This window comes from Garra rufa, chromosome 9, assembly GCF_049309525.1.
Source record: "Garra rufa chromosome 9, GarRuf1.0, whole genome shotgun sequence".
Lineage (NCBI taxonomy): Eukaryota > Metazoa > Chordata > Actinopteri > Cypriniformes > Cyprinidae > Garra > Garra rufa.
The window spans coordinates 3,658,073-3,674,828 of record NC_133369.1 but is presented as its reverse complement, the minus strand read 5'-3'; the positions used below and the strand labels follow the sequence as shown (position 1 = coordinate 3,674,828).

The 16,756-nt window shown below is 30.1% G+C and overlaps 1 protein-coding gene across 1 annotated transcript in view; it reads right to left on the bottom strand.

The window, feature by feature from the left end:
* LOC141342481 (sodium/hydrogen exchanger 1-like) overlaps window positions 1–16,756 on the bottom strand; it is a 36,617-nt gene that overhangs the window by 11,382 nt on the left and 8,479 nt on the right. The window contains exon 2 of the mRNA XM_073846938.1: window positions 63–527. Coding sequence (XP_073703039.1) covers window positions 63–527 — 465 coding nt within the window. The remainder of the gene's footprint in view (window positions 1–62; window positions 528–16,756) is intronic.

Genomic DNA, 16,756 nt, shown 5'->3' with positions numbered 1-16,756 from the left:
AAATTACATATACACATATATAATACCACTTAATTCCAGATTTTTTTGTAAGTTCAGTGTACTTACCACAGTGACGGCATCATTAAGTAAAGACTCTCCAAACACCAGGATGTGGAGCAGCTCGTTAATGTGGATCTCCTCAAACACGGCCAGCACGGCCACAGGGTCTACGGCTGAGACGATGGAGCCGAACAACAGGCACGACAGGAGGTCCACGTTCACCAGTTTATGGCCCTCGAGCTGACAAACCCCGAACAGCAGACCACCAACGAAGAAGGCATTCCAGAACGTTCCCACCACTGCAAACATGAGAATCGTGCCCAGGTTCTCAGTGAAGGGCCGTATGGGAAGAAAGTAGCCGGCGTCGAGAATGATGGGAGGCAGCAGGTAGAGGAAGAAGATATCAGACCGAAGCACCGGAGGAACCTCGCCTACCAGCTTCATGAGACCGCCGATCAGCAGGCCCACCACGATCAGCAGACAGCTCTCCGGCACGATGGATGACATGCTAGGGATCAAGTGGAACCCTGGAAGAAGGAAGAGGAACATGGAAAGATGAATACAGGAGAACTGCACTTATTGGTACTAATATAAATAGCGATGCTCTGAAATTAACTTTTACCAGAAAACAACATATTCAAAATTTTAACCAAAAGTTGTAATGTAGCCAAAATTGCTAAAATAATACATTTTTGCTGTTCTGTATAATAGTGTTTTTTCTGTATAATATAATATAATATAATATAATATAATAGCAACATAATATAATAGTGTATTATAATGTAATATAACATCTTATAACAATATAGCAACATAAAATTAAAAATAAAATAAGTGGACTGGCTGAATTTTTCTGCATGTTGACATAGCACATAATAAAAAATAAATAAATAAAATAAAATAAAAAACTGGTGCAAAAGACAAACACTTACTGTTTAGTAAATATACTAAATATATATAAAAAACAATGTAACACCACATAGCAGAAAAATAAAATAAGGAAATACTATGTTCAGCAAATATTTAAAAAAAAAGAATAATAATATAACAACTTAATAACACTTAATATATAACACAATTTCTGCATGTTGACATAGCAGATAAAATAAATAAAATAAAATAAAATGAAAAACAAAAAATAAACTGGTGAAAGCAAAAGACAAATAATATGTTTAGTAAATATAAAATTAACAGCAGAAAAAAAATAAAAAATAAAAAAAAAAAATGGTGGAAGCTAAAGACAAACACTTAATGTTTAGTAAATATTAAAAAACAACATCGAATAGCAGAAAAATAAAATAAAGTTAACTGGTGGAAGCAAAAGACAAATACCATGTTCAGCAAATATATATAACTTAAATAAATTAAATTAAATAAAGCAAACTGGTGGAAGCAAAAGACAAACACTCAATGTTTACTAAATATAAAAAAACAAAATATTAACACATTGCAGATAAATAAAATAAAAGTTAACTGGTGGAAGCAAAAGACAAATAATATGTTCAGTAAATATAAAAAAATAATTTTATAACATGGTTGATCCAAAATTTTCTGCATGTTGACATGGCAGATAAAACTCAAAGTGAACTGGTGGAAGCAAATGAAAAAAACAACAACATAACAACACAATGCAGATAAAATAAAATAAAAACTATAAAACTAGTGAAAGCAAAAGACAAAAACTTTATGATTAGTAAATCTGATGATTAATGCAATTTATAGTCCATCTTTGGGGTTTGGCTTTGTACACTAATTCATGTTTGTATTAACACTTACATTCATTAAAATAGGACAAGTTTTGCTCCTTTCATGCAAATGAGATTTTCTGACAATTTTCAATAGCTAATTGATGGCAATAACCAAAGACATGTGAAACAGGTGTGAAACTCAGAGGTGCAAAATAATGTCAAAAGTGTCAGAGCATCATGGCAGGGTCACTATCAAGAGTGGGTAGTTCACAGTTTAGCTCTAATGCCAGTTAAACCTTTAAACAAATGATTGATATCCATTCTATCATCTCTAGCTTGTCATAAGCTGTGTAAGGCTATTATCACTAAAGCTTTTCTTGACTAAAGCAGGTTGTTGCAGGCAGCTGCAGGTATTTAGAGTTTATTTGTTATGCAGCGCTTTGAGAGCTAAATGTTTTCTGGAGTCAAACATGGGCTGAACTCATGAAAGGTCACACAGCATACCAGAGGATGAATAAGATGCACGAGGAGTTCAATCACTTGAATCAATCGGAGCGGTCAATCGGCGGTCACACATGTGTATGGCAAGCTGTTTTAGCCTAAAATATACTAATTGGTACTCATCATAAATTTCATTGTTACTAGTAAGAATTTAATTAGAGAGCTCTCCAATTCAATTTTCACTAGTAACAATTCTAATTAGAGAGCTCTACAAATGAATTTTTACTAGTCATATGTCTCCATTGACTTCCATTCATTTTTAATTACAGAACGCTACAAAATAATTTTTACTAGTAAGAATTTCAGTTAGAGAGTTCTACAATTGAATTATTACTAGTAACAATTACAATTAGAGAGCTCTACAATTAAATTTTTACTAGTAAAAGCACACATTAAACACATTAAAGATATGTTTAACTGCAGAGCTCTGTAATTATTTTTTTACTACTAACAATTGAATTAGAGAGCTCTCTAAATGGAATTATTAGTAAAAACTGAATTAGAGAGCTCTCTAATTGGAACTGATACTAGCAATAATTCAAATGTAGAGCTCTCTAATTGAAATTCTTACTAGTAAAAATTCTTTTGTAGAGCTCTGTAATTAAAAATGAAGTCAATGGAGACATATGACTAGTAAAAATTCATTTGTATAGCTCTCTAATTGTAATTGTTACTAGTAAGAATTGAATTAGAGAGCTCTCTAATTGTAATTGTAACTAGTAAAAATTGGTTTAAAGAGCTCCCTAACTGGCATTGTTACTAGTAGGAATTGGATTATAGAGCTCTCTAATTGAATTGTTACTTGTAAAAATGCATTTACGACGAGTAACGCTTAGTATATTTTAGGCTAAAACGGCTTGCCATACATGTGACAAATAGGAAATCTGTATTTGGAACAGTGATGCATCTGTGGTTTATTTAAAGACTGACGTCATTACAATTATCTATATATCTACATACACTGGTCTGTGTGACATTACAGACATGGATCTATAATGACTTGTGTCTTCCATTTCTCCTCTGAACCCAGAGGTCAACATTTAGCTGGTTAACATTGGACAGTAGCTACAACATTAATGGAGGAAATAAGCCTGTTTCTCAACACTTTAAAGCAGCCTCTTTCACAATTTATTATGCAACCAACATAACGGTTTTGTATTTCTCTATATGCACATGCATTAGAAGGATGCTTTGTTTAAAGTAGTTATTAACATAAAAAAGGATAAAAACAAAAAACTTTGGCTGAGTTTCACTTGTTTGTTGTCAAATAAAATAAATAACTAAAACAATCAAAAATAAATAAATAGCTGTTGCTCAGTTAGATAATAAAATAATTATGAAACAAATAATTAACTGCAGTTTAGTCTCACTGGACAACAAAAACTGCATAAAAAAATAAAACATAAAATTAAAATAAAAACTTTGCCTCAGTTTCACTTGTAGGCCTATATTAAAAATAAAAAAATAAGTAAAATAAATTAATTAATAAAATAAAAAGTATATAGCTTCTGCTTAAGTTCAAATTAAATAAAATTAAATAAGCAACCTCACATTATTTTCACTGGTTAAACAAAAATGAAATATATAAAAAAAAAATAACTAAAATAAAATAAAAGTCTAATTAAATAAATAAATAAAAAAGTTTGGCTTAAGTTCACTGCATTGTCAAAATTACAACATAATATAATAAACAAATAAATAAATCACTTCAGTTTACTTTAACTGGATCCTCAAAAATAAAATTAAACTAAATTAAATTAAATAAACACCCTTGTCTTATTTTCACTGGTTTATTACAAATAAAATATAATAACTAAAATAAAAAAGACTAATTAAACAAAAAAAACTGTTTATCAAAAATAAAATGTATAAGTAAAATAAATTAATTAAATAAAACGGATATAGCTTCTGCTTAAGTTCACGGCATTGTCAAAATTACAACACAATATAATAAACAAGTAAATAAATCACTTCAGTTTACTTTAACTGGATCATCAAAAAATAAAATAAAATAAAATAAAAAACCTTTATTTTCACTGGTTTCAAAAAATCAAAAATCAAATATAATAAATAACTAAAATAAAAAATGAATAATTAAACATAAATAAATAAAATAAGTAAAATTAATGAAATAAAAAGTATATAGATTTGCTTAAGTTCACTGCATTGTCAAAATTACAACTTAATATAATAAACAAAAAAATCACTTCAATTTACTTTAACTGGATCATCAAAAAATACAATAAGTTTTACTAAAATAATAATAATAATAATAATAATAACTAAAATAATGAATTAAACAAATAAATAAAAAATAAATATTTTCCACCCAGTTTCACTTTAATTAAAACCAAAATAAACAACTAAAACAAATAATTAAACAACTAACAATAAATAAATAACTTCAGTTTCATTTCCCTGATCATAAATAAAATTACATAAAATAAAAAAGTAAAAAAAGTCTTACTTTATTTTGGTTTATCAAAAATAAATAAATGACGATTTATAAAATAAATTAAACAAAAAATAAAATAATTTCTGATTTCTTTTAATGCATTATCAAAATAAATAACTTCAGTTTCAATAGATCGTTAAAAAATAAAATAAATCTAAACACTTGATTTTAACTGACTGCATGCATTATCAAAGCCACATGTCTGTTTAATATATCAACAATTCATAGTAGACTTTGAATAAAATATCTATATTGTGATATGGTTGCTGTGATAAAATACTCACACCCTGATAAGATTGTGCAGATACGGCCCATCCCTCAAGCCATACTACATAAAAATACACAAAGGAGTGACAGCAACCAGACAAAAGCGCAGAGCTCAGCTATTACAAGCTGATTTGACCTTCACGTTGGCACCGTGCCCGTCGTGAGGCCCTCCGACGCCCAACAATAAGCCCCCAGGAGAAGCTGTGAATTATTCAGAGCCCAGGGTGGCACGCGTCTTCAGATGGCACGTGTGGAGAGACCAGAAAACAGCGTGAAGACCGACGGTGTGAACATGTTACCTGCGTTCAGTGCGCCAACACACACTGAGCACATCCAATTAAAAGCGCTCGTTAGCACATAACAAATGTCAACATCTCACTGCTACACAAATGAAGACTTATGCAAGCTGCGATCTAAATAACTCATTGACTTCACATGTTCACACTTTTTCCACATCTTTACACCTTTAAGTGGCATGGGAACAGTTAGCTGGAGAGGAAAACAGGAAAAGATGGATGAAAAGGCCCGGAATGAAAACTTTTATAGCAATGTATCTTTTTCTGTCCACGTTTAATCAAGGTTTCTTGCACCAAAACAGCTATAATTTACACTTGCAACCTTGGAATAAAAAGGATGTTCTGTAACTTTAAGACTCCTAGAGTTTGAGTTTATTATATTTTATTTTTGTTGAACAAGTAAAACTGAGCACTTTGTTTATTTGTTTATTTATTATATTTTACTTTTATGTGATTTATTTATCTGTTTATTATATTATGTTGTAATTTTGACAATGCAGTGAACTTAAGCAAATGCTATATATTTTCATTAATTTATTTTACTTATACATTTAATTTTTGATAAACAATTATTTTTATTTGTTTGTTTAATTGTTTTTATTAATTTTAGTTATTTATTATATTTTATTTTTGTTAAACAAGTGAAACTTGAGAGTTTGAAAAAAAATGCAGTGCATCAAAATCTGAAAATTTTCAAAATGGTCACTTTAAAATAAAATAAATATATTTTCATTTTCATTTGTGTGTTGACAAATACAATAACTAACTAAAATAATCAAAACAAATAATAAATATCTGCTACTTAGTTTCATTGCTTTATTAAAATTACAATATAAAATATGATGATCGAGGAAACAAAACTGAAGTGATTTATTTGTATTTGTTTTATTATTTTTCGTTTGTATTTTTGTTAAACAAGTAAAACTGAGCATAAACAATTTATTTTTTATTTATTTATTTTTTTATAATTTATTAGATCATTTTTGTTATTTATTATATTTTATTTTTGATAATCAAGTGAAACTAAGGTGAGGCTGTTTTAATTTAATTTTACTTCATTTAATTTTATTTATTTTTTGATGATCGGTTAAAGTAAACTAAAGTGATTTATTTATTTGTTTATTATATTATGTTGTATATTTTATTTATTTGATTTAGTTACTGTTTATTTTAGTTATTATATTTTATTTTTGTTAAACAAGTAAAACTGAGCAAATCTTTTTTATTTGTTTAATATTATGTATCATTCATTTGTTATTTCAGTTATTTATTATATTTTACTTTTTTATTTTGTAATTTTATTTGTTTATTATATTATGTTGTAATTTTGGCAATGCAGTGAACTCAAGCAGAAGCTATATACTTTTTATTTCATTAATTAATTTTATTTATACATTTTATTTTTAAACAATATATTTGTATTTATTTGTTTAATTAGTCATTTATTTTAGTCATTTTGATTTATTTAGCTGTTTATTGTATTGTCGTAATTTTGACAATGCAGTTAACTTAAACAGAAGGTATATACTTTATTTTATTAATTTATTTTACTTCTTATATATTTTATTTTTGATAAGCAATGTATTTATTTATTTGATGTAGTTACTTTTTATTTTAATTATTTAGTTTATATTTTTTTGATTATCCAGTTAATAAACTGAAGTGATTTATTTATTTATTATATTATGTTGTAATTTTGACAATGCAGTGAACTTAAGCAGAAGCGACTTTTTATTTTATTAATTTATTTGACTTTTTATATTTTGTTTTTAATAAACAAGTGAAACTAAACAAAAAAAGTTTATTTTATTGTATTTATTTTTTATATTTAAATTTTTTGTCCATTTAAATAAACTGATAATATTTATTTGTTTAATAATTATAAAAAACATAATTTAAAAAAATGTAATTAGTTTTAGACCTTCTTAAACATTCTCTGCATTGCTCTGCAAGATTGGCTCTAACAGCAGACAATTATGTCCATCCACTCAGCCAGCTCGAGGGAATCTGACAGCATGCATGACAAAACTTGAACAAAACTGGTTTACAGCTCTACTAAATCACAGCGGCTGCTAGAAGGATTTCAAAGGATCAACAATCACAGCGACTGAACAAGAACAAATTGAGACAGACAGAGTGTGTTCTTGGCTCTAAATTCACACCAAATCACTGAACATCACATTCAGAAAACAAATCTTTTATTCTCAAATACAATGACACAGTTCACAGAGATTTATTAAAGATAAGCGTTTGTTAACTAAAGCTTTAAATAAACCTGTTTTGACTTGGTGTGTATAATTAATGTGGTTTATAATAACTGTGACTCTAATCTGGGTAAAACTGAAACTACAAGCATGTGAGTAATGTGCTATACAAACAAAGTTGTACTCAAGTACCTCTATTATTTGGCACAATTCATGCATTGTATTGCTTTACAGTTTCCTTGAAATATAAGTTGCAGCATGTTCCAGGTAAAAAAATAATAAAAAAGTGACCTACACAACTAAAAGATTTTAATGCTTTATAAAGAAGTCTCTTCTGCTCACCAACCCTGCATTTTTTGATCTGAAGTAGAACAAAAACAGTGCATTTAAAAAAAAATATTTTTTTAAAATTTAAAACAGCTGTTTTCTATTTGAATTTATTTACCTTTGTGTAAAAATGATATAAATACCGTTCGGTTTCTCGCAAAAAACGATCGTTTCGTGTCTTAGGACATCAATGTATCGTCACGAGTCGCAGGGTGTAATTTGGATTTGTCTGTGCATGTTTTTGTTTACTTTTAAAGGTCTGGTGCCCATCCACTTCCATTATTTGGCTGACAGACTGCACCGGTTTTCGTTAAAAATCTTTGTTTGTGTTCTGCTGAGGAAACAAAGTCACCTACATCTTGAATGCCCTGGGGGTAAGCAGATAAACATCAAATTTTCATTTTTGGGTGAACTATCGCTTTAACGGCATTATCAAAATTACAATATAGTGTTATAAATAAATGCAATCCAATGCAATAAAAAGAAATAAAATAAAATAAAATTCAATGAAATAAAATAAAATGCAGTGCAATAAAATGCAATAAAATAAAATAAAATGAAATGAAATGAAATAAAATGCAATGCAATGCAATAAATATGGCTTAGTTTCACTTCAAAAATAAAATATAGTAACTAAATTTTATTGAACCAAGAAGGTATTATCTTGGAAGATTGTTTAAATTAATTCAATTATATGAAAAAAAGGGAAAAATCAATCAATCAGTCAGTCAAAATCATGGTTACAGTGACTGGATGATCGTGAATAATGTTTATTTTGTTTCTGTCACATGGCAATGCAGCAGGGTATCATGAGGTAAACTAATAATTTCTGTTTTTCATAATTTACCTTTGGCTGCAATAAACTAATTCACAGCTATAGTACATAATAGAAAGATTAGATACGAGTTCACAACATTTTACTGTCTCTGGATGCACCCACCTGGACAGTAAAACAAAACCTACAATACGCAGTAAATACAAATGCATAAAAGATAAGGATGCATTCAAGATCTTTTCATAAAGTTTGACCGTTTTAAATGATTTCATTTTTATTTTTAGTCTAAATGATCATTAGCTTGTGTGCAAAGTTGGCTCTGTCATTGCACAGACAGACTGGGCATTCATCATGTATGCAAAGCTTTGCTCAAATGAATGTTAAGACTAATAAAGATTAATTTTCATGAACAAGACTCAAAGATGAAGTCAGTAAATTTATGATCTGATCTTCTTATCCTACATAGCCAATGTCTGATAAGAAGGTCAAGTAGAGCAGAGAGCAAATGTATCGAAACTTGCTAAATCTGCGAGACTCGAAGCAAAGAACTAAAAACATGATCCAGCACAAGACAATACAGACTGAACCACACTAAACCAGCATAAGGTCTGGTTTATACTGACTCATGCTAAAAGTGCAACCCATTAAAACAAAAAATAATGTTGTGCCAGATCAGATCAGTTTTCGTGCACAAAGTCGGATGTCGGATCTTTTTAAGATTCTTGCATAACTAGTTCAGTCTACAAACTGAAAGTTATCAAGCCCAAAAGCAACATTTTTATGCTTCATGCTTGTCATGATGACGGTTTACATTGGAAAGCAGGTTTTGCATCATTTATTTTAACAAGACTGAATCTTGTATGCATCTCTCATTTAAACTTCACCAAGAACCACAACAAATCCAATCCAGATCTTATTCAGGTTATTAAACATACATTTTAAAAACATATTAAACAAAAGATGATGAGGAAAATATATATTATGTAAAATTTAGAATGCAACAATTTCAAATGATGTTTAAAAAAATAAATAAATAAATAAAAATAATAAAATTAAACTAAATAAATAAATAAAATGTTCTGTACACACATACATACACTACAAGTCAAAGGTTTTTGAAAAGTAAGATTTTTAACGTTTTTTTTAGAAATCTAGATTTTTTTTTTTACTATCTAAAATAACGGTTTTCTATTTGGATATTTTAAAATGTAATTTATTTCTGTGATTTCAAAGCTGAATTTTTAATCATCATTACTCCAGTCACTTGATCCTAAAAATTATTCTAACATTCTGATTTGCTGCTCAAACTTGTTTGTGTGTGTGTCTTTGTGGAATAGAACGTTTAGAAAAACAGCGTTTATCTAAAACAGAAATCCTTTGTAAAATTATAAATACCTTTATCATCACTTCTGATCAATTGCTAAATAAAAGTAATCATTTCTATAATTTATTTCCCAAAAAATAAAAAGAAAATTATACTGACTTAGCTTTTGCATGGTATAGTGTATAATGTTACAAAAGCATTTTATTTCAGATAAATGCTGATCTTTAGATTTTTCTATTCGAAGAATCCTGAAATAAATGTACTCAAAAATATTTTTAATATATTTAAATATATTTTAATATTGAAAATAATAATAAAAAAAGTTTCTTAGGCAGCAAATCAGCATATTAGAATGATTTCTGAAGGATCATGTGACACTGAAGACTGGAGTAATGATGCTGAAAATTAGATTTAATCACAAAAATAAATTACACTTTAAAATATATTCAAAGAGAAAAGTCATTTGAAATAGTAAAAATATTTTAAAATTTTACTGCTTTTGCTGTAATTTGAATCAAATAAATGCAGGCTTGGAGAGCAAAAGAGACTTTTTAAAAAACATTTTAATTAAAAAATAAATGACAATAAATTATGGATATAAAAAAAATAATAATATAAAATTTAGAATGCAACAATTTAGAACTGCTGTTAAAACATTTCAGAACACATCGATGCACCAAAACAAACTGATGTAGCAGCATTTGCATTCACGTACTTCTGTAGAACTTTCTAGACTCAAATACATCTTTTGCATGCTAATCTACTGTACACTAAGCATTACAGTGTTACTGTGCATTTAAATGTGCGATTTCATAAGCATTTCCATGCCACTTACAAAAGCCCTTTAGAGAACATTAGACTGCAATAAATTGCCAGCGTTAGAGCGAACGCTCCTGACAGCCCATAATTACAAGCAGCAAAGTCATTATGACTGCCTCTGCAAACCAGCAGCGATGGACACCTATAGAAAGTTAAATACATCTCGTGGTGGTAGAAAAGTGTCACCTGGAAAAATTTTTGCTGTATCATGTATCATCGATAGACCGCAGCTTCAGCAAACAGTACTGCTTTACATTTGTTTTCTTGGAAGAAGGACAAAGAAACACGGATGTTTCCAAAGAAAGGCTTTCAGAAGCGTGCGGTCTAAAGGGTGTTGTTTGCTCAGACCTGTAAAACAACATCGACAGGCTATTGTTCACTGCTGAATTGCTGTAAAAGTGTGTCAGGTGTGTAGGTCAGTCTAGCTTTAGGCTGACAGTGAAGCATTAGAGGTTTTGTGATTGGTTTCTGTTGAAATCCCAAAGATTTCCTTACCACGGTTAAATGATTTGCATCACACTAAACCCCGTAACCAAGGTAAAAACACACTTGAGAGAACAGTGCTCAATATAAAGTGTTAAATTCATGTATTTAATTGAGTCTCAAGAAAACATGCTCAGAGCTCAAAATTCAAAGCAAAAAAATAAAAAAATGATATTTTAGATAAAGAAAGCAAAGCCTATTTTTATTATTCTGACATTTTCATGTGAATTAAGCATTTTTTCCTAATCAAATTTCATTTGCATTCTATCACAACTGTCCTCAACCTCTTCGGTCTGGAGAGAAAACCATGGTTAGTGGGTATCGCTGCTTGAGATTTACGCAGAATGCTCTCAAGGGCACAGTGAAATCTGCAGACCGTTCTCGTCGCCAGGCATTCAGCTGCAGTGAAACACGCGGTCGCCCGTAGGGAGTGTAATAATGGGAGCAGCCTGGCAGAAGACGAGGGACAACAAACCTCCAGAGAGTTACTGGGCATGTCAGATCTCTATCTACACCAGGACAACTCTAATATACAGTCTAAGCCTGGGACTATAAATAGTACGCATTTTTGCTTTATGCATGCATCTGCATTTAAAACGTCATTTAAAATAGTATGCAATTTTTCTATGCATGCATCTGCATTTAAAACATAATTTAAAACACAGTTTATAATTTGGAACCAATCAGGCCTGTTTTTTTCCAATCATGCCAAGTCTTAGATGTTGGATCAGTCAGTCAAATTTCTGGCTTGGCAGATGGAACAGGCTCAACAAACATCTGGCATGTAAATCTGAAGGGTAAACGGGCAAGAAATGCAAACGAGAAAAAAAAAGCAGCGAACTCTCATTCACGTGTTACGCTCCTCTGATCACAGGAGTGCTAAAGGTGTTCGTAACGGCTGCTCCAATGAGTCACATTGATCCTGGTCACAAGCGAACAGCCTGTCGAGGGAAAAACCAGCATCATCTCAGTGAGAGACTGGGAATAGCTGCCAGGTGACTAATCTGCATGTTATGATCACTAACGACAATTGTTCCCAGAATAGAAACTAGCTGTGAAAAATGCGTAATCATTAACTAAATAAAAATTAGGGATGCACTGAAATGAAAATTCTTGGCTGAAGCCGAACTAAACTACACACTGGGCCGAAGGCCGAAAACGTATTTATTTGTGTGTGTATATATATATATATATATATTAAAATTGTATACATGCATTGCTAAGAACTTCATTTGGACAACTTTATAGGCCATTTTATCAATATTTTGCACCCTTAGATTCTAGATTTTCAAATAGTTGTATCTTGGCCAAATATTGTCCTATTCTAACAAACCACACATATATAGAAGGTTTATTAATTCCGCTTTCAGATAATTTACTAATACATTGACCCTTATGACTGGTTTTATGGTTCAGGGTCATATTTTTGTGAACGGGCAATAGAATCCCTCACTAGAGTGCCACGAATCAGATAAAACCATTTTTTATTGATACCATTAAACTGAATGATGAAGATACTCATATACTATGGTATTTACAAGAGTCTTTAAAAAATATCACTTAAAATAAAACATCGCTTTTACGAGCTGAGTGAAGGGCAAAGTTCAAATCTTAGGTGTCTGTCAACAAGAAAATTATCAATAAAATAATTGGCTTCCTTTAATTCTGATAAGATTAAACACAGAATGCTAATTAATGATTAATAAGTCCCAGCCGTAGTCAACTGGTCAGACGAAACATGCCATCAACAAACGGTTTACATACATTTGTATGTAAAACTGAAGCACCTTTAAAATGCATGAGCTACTGGTTCATCCAGCCCAACAGAAACAAAATCCTTATTGTAGAGGATTGAGATTTTCTTAAGGATGTTCTTAAGGATTCTTTAAGGATCAAAGCATTTAGAGACCAGATAATTTGGATGTTTGCTGTCCTCTCCACCCCTCATTTGCTCAGAAAGAAAAGCGTCTGTGCTGTAATCCCTCAGGTCAGGCCGGATCGCTTTCCTGTCCGAGCGTTAATCAGTTGATCAAACTAATGAGAGTGAATTGTGGGTGACGGTGGTTTGCTGAAAACACAGATTTAAGCAGACAACACAATACAGCCTAAACCAGCTTCACACTCTGAGGTCACGGAAGATTAGTTCACACAAATCAATTTAGAGGTAGCATGTAACCAATCAATGAACAGAATGAACAATGGACAAATAAATCAGATAACCTCAAGTTGCTGTTTAACAAAATCAACAGCTGAATTCGGCAGAAATCTGTGATGCTTTCTTTGCAAATATAGGCCTGACTTATTTCCTCATGCGACATTTACAGAACATTAGTCAATATTTACATAATACAGAAACAACAGTGTTGTGTTAAAGGCAGGGATTCTCATTTTTTTCATGTTATTGATTTAATTTAAATTTTAACATGTAATTTTTTTATTGGTTAAATTATTGTATTAATTTTAATCAAATTATTTTACATTTAATAATTTTATTGAACTTTATTAAACCTTTTTATTTAAGCTAATATTTCAATAATTTAACAACATTCATGTTACCTTATTAATTTAATTTAATTTAAAAAAAAATGTAATTTATTTGACTCAACTTAAATAAGTTTATTTATTTTACGGCTACTTAGCCAAACCCCCTTGACATAAAATCTAATATTTCAATAATTTAACAACACATTCATATGCTACATAATTCATTTAATTTAATTTAAAAATGTAATTTTAAATGTAACTTAATCTTAACTAATTTTATTTAACTATTTATTGTATTTTATTATAATTTTTTATTATATTTCATTTAACGTTTTATTTTATTTTAGATTAGTTTCGTTAACCAAACCCTCTTTGACATAAAATCTTAGAGGGACTTTAAGTAAATATTAAGTTAATATTTGATTAATAATTTAACAACACATTCATATGTTATATGTTACAGTATTAATATAATTTAATTTAGAAATGTAAATTAATTTAACTTAAAGGTGCCATAGAATGCATTGAGAGAATATTTTAAATTGTTCTCTGATATCTACATAGAAGGTATATGGCATAGGAAAGGGCAAAAAAAATCCAGAAATGGTTTTACAGGTCCATTTACAACCCTAGGATTTGCCCCTAGAATGAAAGGCTCTGTTTTTGCTTATTTGGAAGCCTCATGAATATTAATGAGCTCTGCTCTGATTGGCTGTTTCACAGAGCTTCTCATTTCAATAGCTCACACATGGATAAAAATATATATTTAATTAGGAGCTCAAATGTTGGAGGCGTAACTATTAACGATCTCGGGAAAGTTTCGTAACAGTCAGTTTTATGTTGCAATTGACCTATTTTTTGGTGGTCTTTTGCAAATACTAGATTTAAGAAGGAGGAAACAATGGTGTTTGAGACTCATGGTATGTCATGTCCATGTACTGAACTGTTATTATTTAACTATGACAGGGTACACACATTTTTCCATTCTATGGCACCTTTAAATTATTACAATAAATGTTAAAATGTTATTTCATTTTATAATTTTAATTTAATAATTGCATTTAACTTTTTATTTGAACTTTATTTAACTTTATTTTATTTTATTTTTAGTTAGCCAAACCCCTTTGACATAAAATCTTAGGGGGACTTCAAGTAAATATTTGAAGTTAATATTTGTAATAATAACAACACATTCATGTTACATATGTTGCATTATTCATTTAAATTTAAATGTAAAAATGTTATTAAAATTAAATTTAACTTAATTTATTGTAATGAGTTTATATATTGTAATATATAAATATTACAATTTATATATTGTAATATATATAATATGTATATATATATATATATATATATATATATATATATATTTTTTTTTTTTTTTTAATTTAGTGTAGTTTAGTTTAGTCAACCCCTCTTTTACATTAAATCTTTGGGGGACTTCAAGTAAATATTTGAAGTTAATATTTCAATAATTTAACAACACATTCATGTTACCCATTCTTAGCCATATTATTATTATTAATTAAACAATTATCATTTTATATTTTTAGAATTTAATTAAATATTAGCTTTTCACCAACTCATAAACCCCCTGGATTCTCCTCACAATCCACAGTTTGGAAAACCCTAGCTTAAATAATATTCATTTAAAGCTTTCAATAAACTTAACCATTCATCCATAAGATTGTGTTTGGTCAACCAATCCATTTTATGGTCATATATCTCAGCATAATGTCTCTAAATGGTAACTGGCTGCTTTCCCAGTTATTATAGATAAAGATTTTCACATGGTCTCTTAAGGAGCGGCAATGTGATTTACTGCTCTGCCAAACAACGACACAAACAACACCAGAGCAATTAATGTAATCTGAACCAGCCTGACATTTTAATCTGATGAATTAATCTAAACAGCACATCTATACTGGTTTGCTTTCAACTAGCCGACACAAGCTATAAATGAGCCGTATGAAAAACTTCTTGCAGTCTTCAGGCTGTGAGACTTGGCACTCACTCTCCATGATGAGCATTTATTAATAATGAACAGACTCTAAAACATTAATGCTTAACCCCGGCAGAGGCGCCAATTCATTTGGACAGATGATTAGAGATGTAAACACTACACAGCAAATTTCTGGAGTTAAAAAATCAGGAGTTAGGCAAAAAAGTGTGAAAGTGTTAAATTTTTGGAGTTTATTTTTTAACTCTCACTACATTTTGTGTTACGGGATACTCCCTGGCTGTGTTGTATTTCGGAGTTCATTCATTGGTGTTCAGGAGCACGTTTTAACGTTACATCAGGAGCGCGCCATGACACGAGCCTGGTTTTGCCACACGAGGACTGATGAAGTTGTCTACTTCGTCTCGAGGTAGGTAAAAAACTAATTCCAAAATGTTCTTTATCTTCTGATAGACCGCTGATTACATAGCTGTTACGTTATATACTGTGTACTGACGCCAATAACCGCGGCGAACTTTGTGTTGAATGAATCTCCGATGCAAAACATGGACTTTTTTCCCGATGTGAACAAGCTAATATTAGCTAACGTCTTTCTGTTCACCTTATTTTTGTAAACGAGTGTTTTGCTGTCAAATTTAAGTAGTGACTCGCTCAAGAAACATTCTGTTAAGCTTCCATAAAGTAATGCCTACGAGACGAGGTAATATCTAGCAATGTCAGTTAACTGAAGTGTCTAACGTTACCCTGGCTTAAAACGATCATAGTTTATCCATGAACGGGTAAAGTTTTGCTGCAATGTTTTGAGTCGTAACGGCTAACGTTACAAATGTTTTAGTAGTGACTCGTGACTTATGAGAGTTCGTGGCTTCCATATTAAACATTTTGCATTTTTAAAATGTTCACACTAACATTAGAGGTTATTTTAAATTACGTTTTCTCTTCTTTGTCAGGATGTTGACAGAAGTGCAAGGATGGAGGGAAGATTTTCTCAATTCAGGTGAGTTATATGTTTAGTAAGCAGCTAATAAAGAGTAAGTGACTGTAATTTTATGATTTGTTTTGTTAATAACATGTTGTTGATGTTATTGTGTAGTCCAGCAGAAGTTTTTGATACCAGAAAACGACACTGAAAATCCCAGATGACCAGGGCTCAGCTGATGTACTACAGGT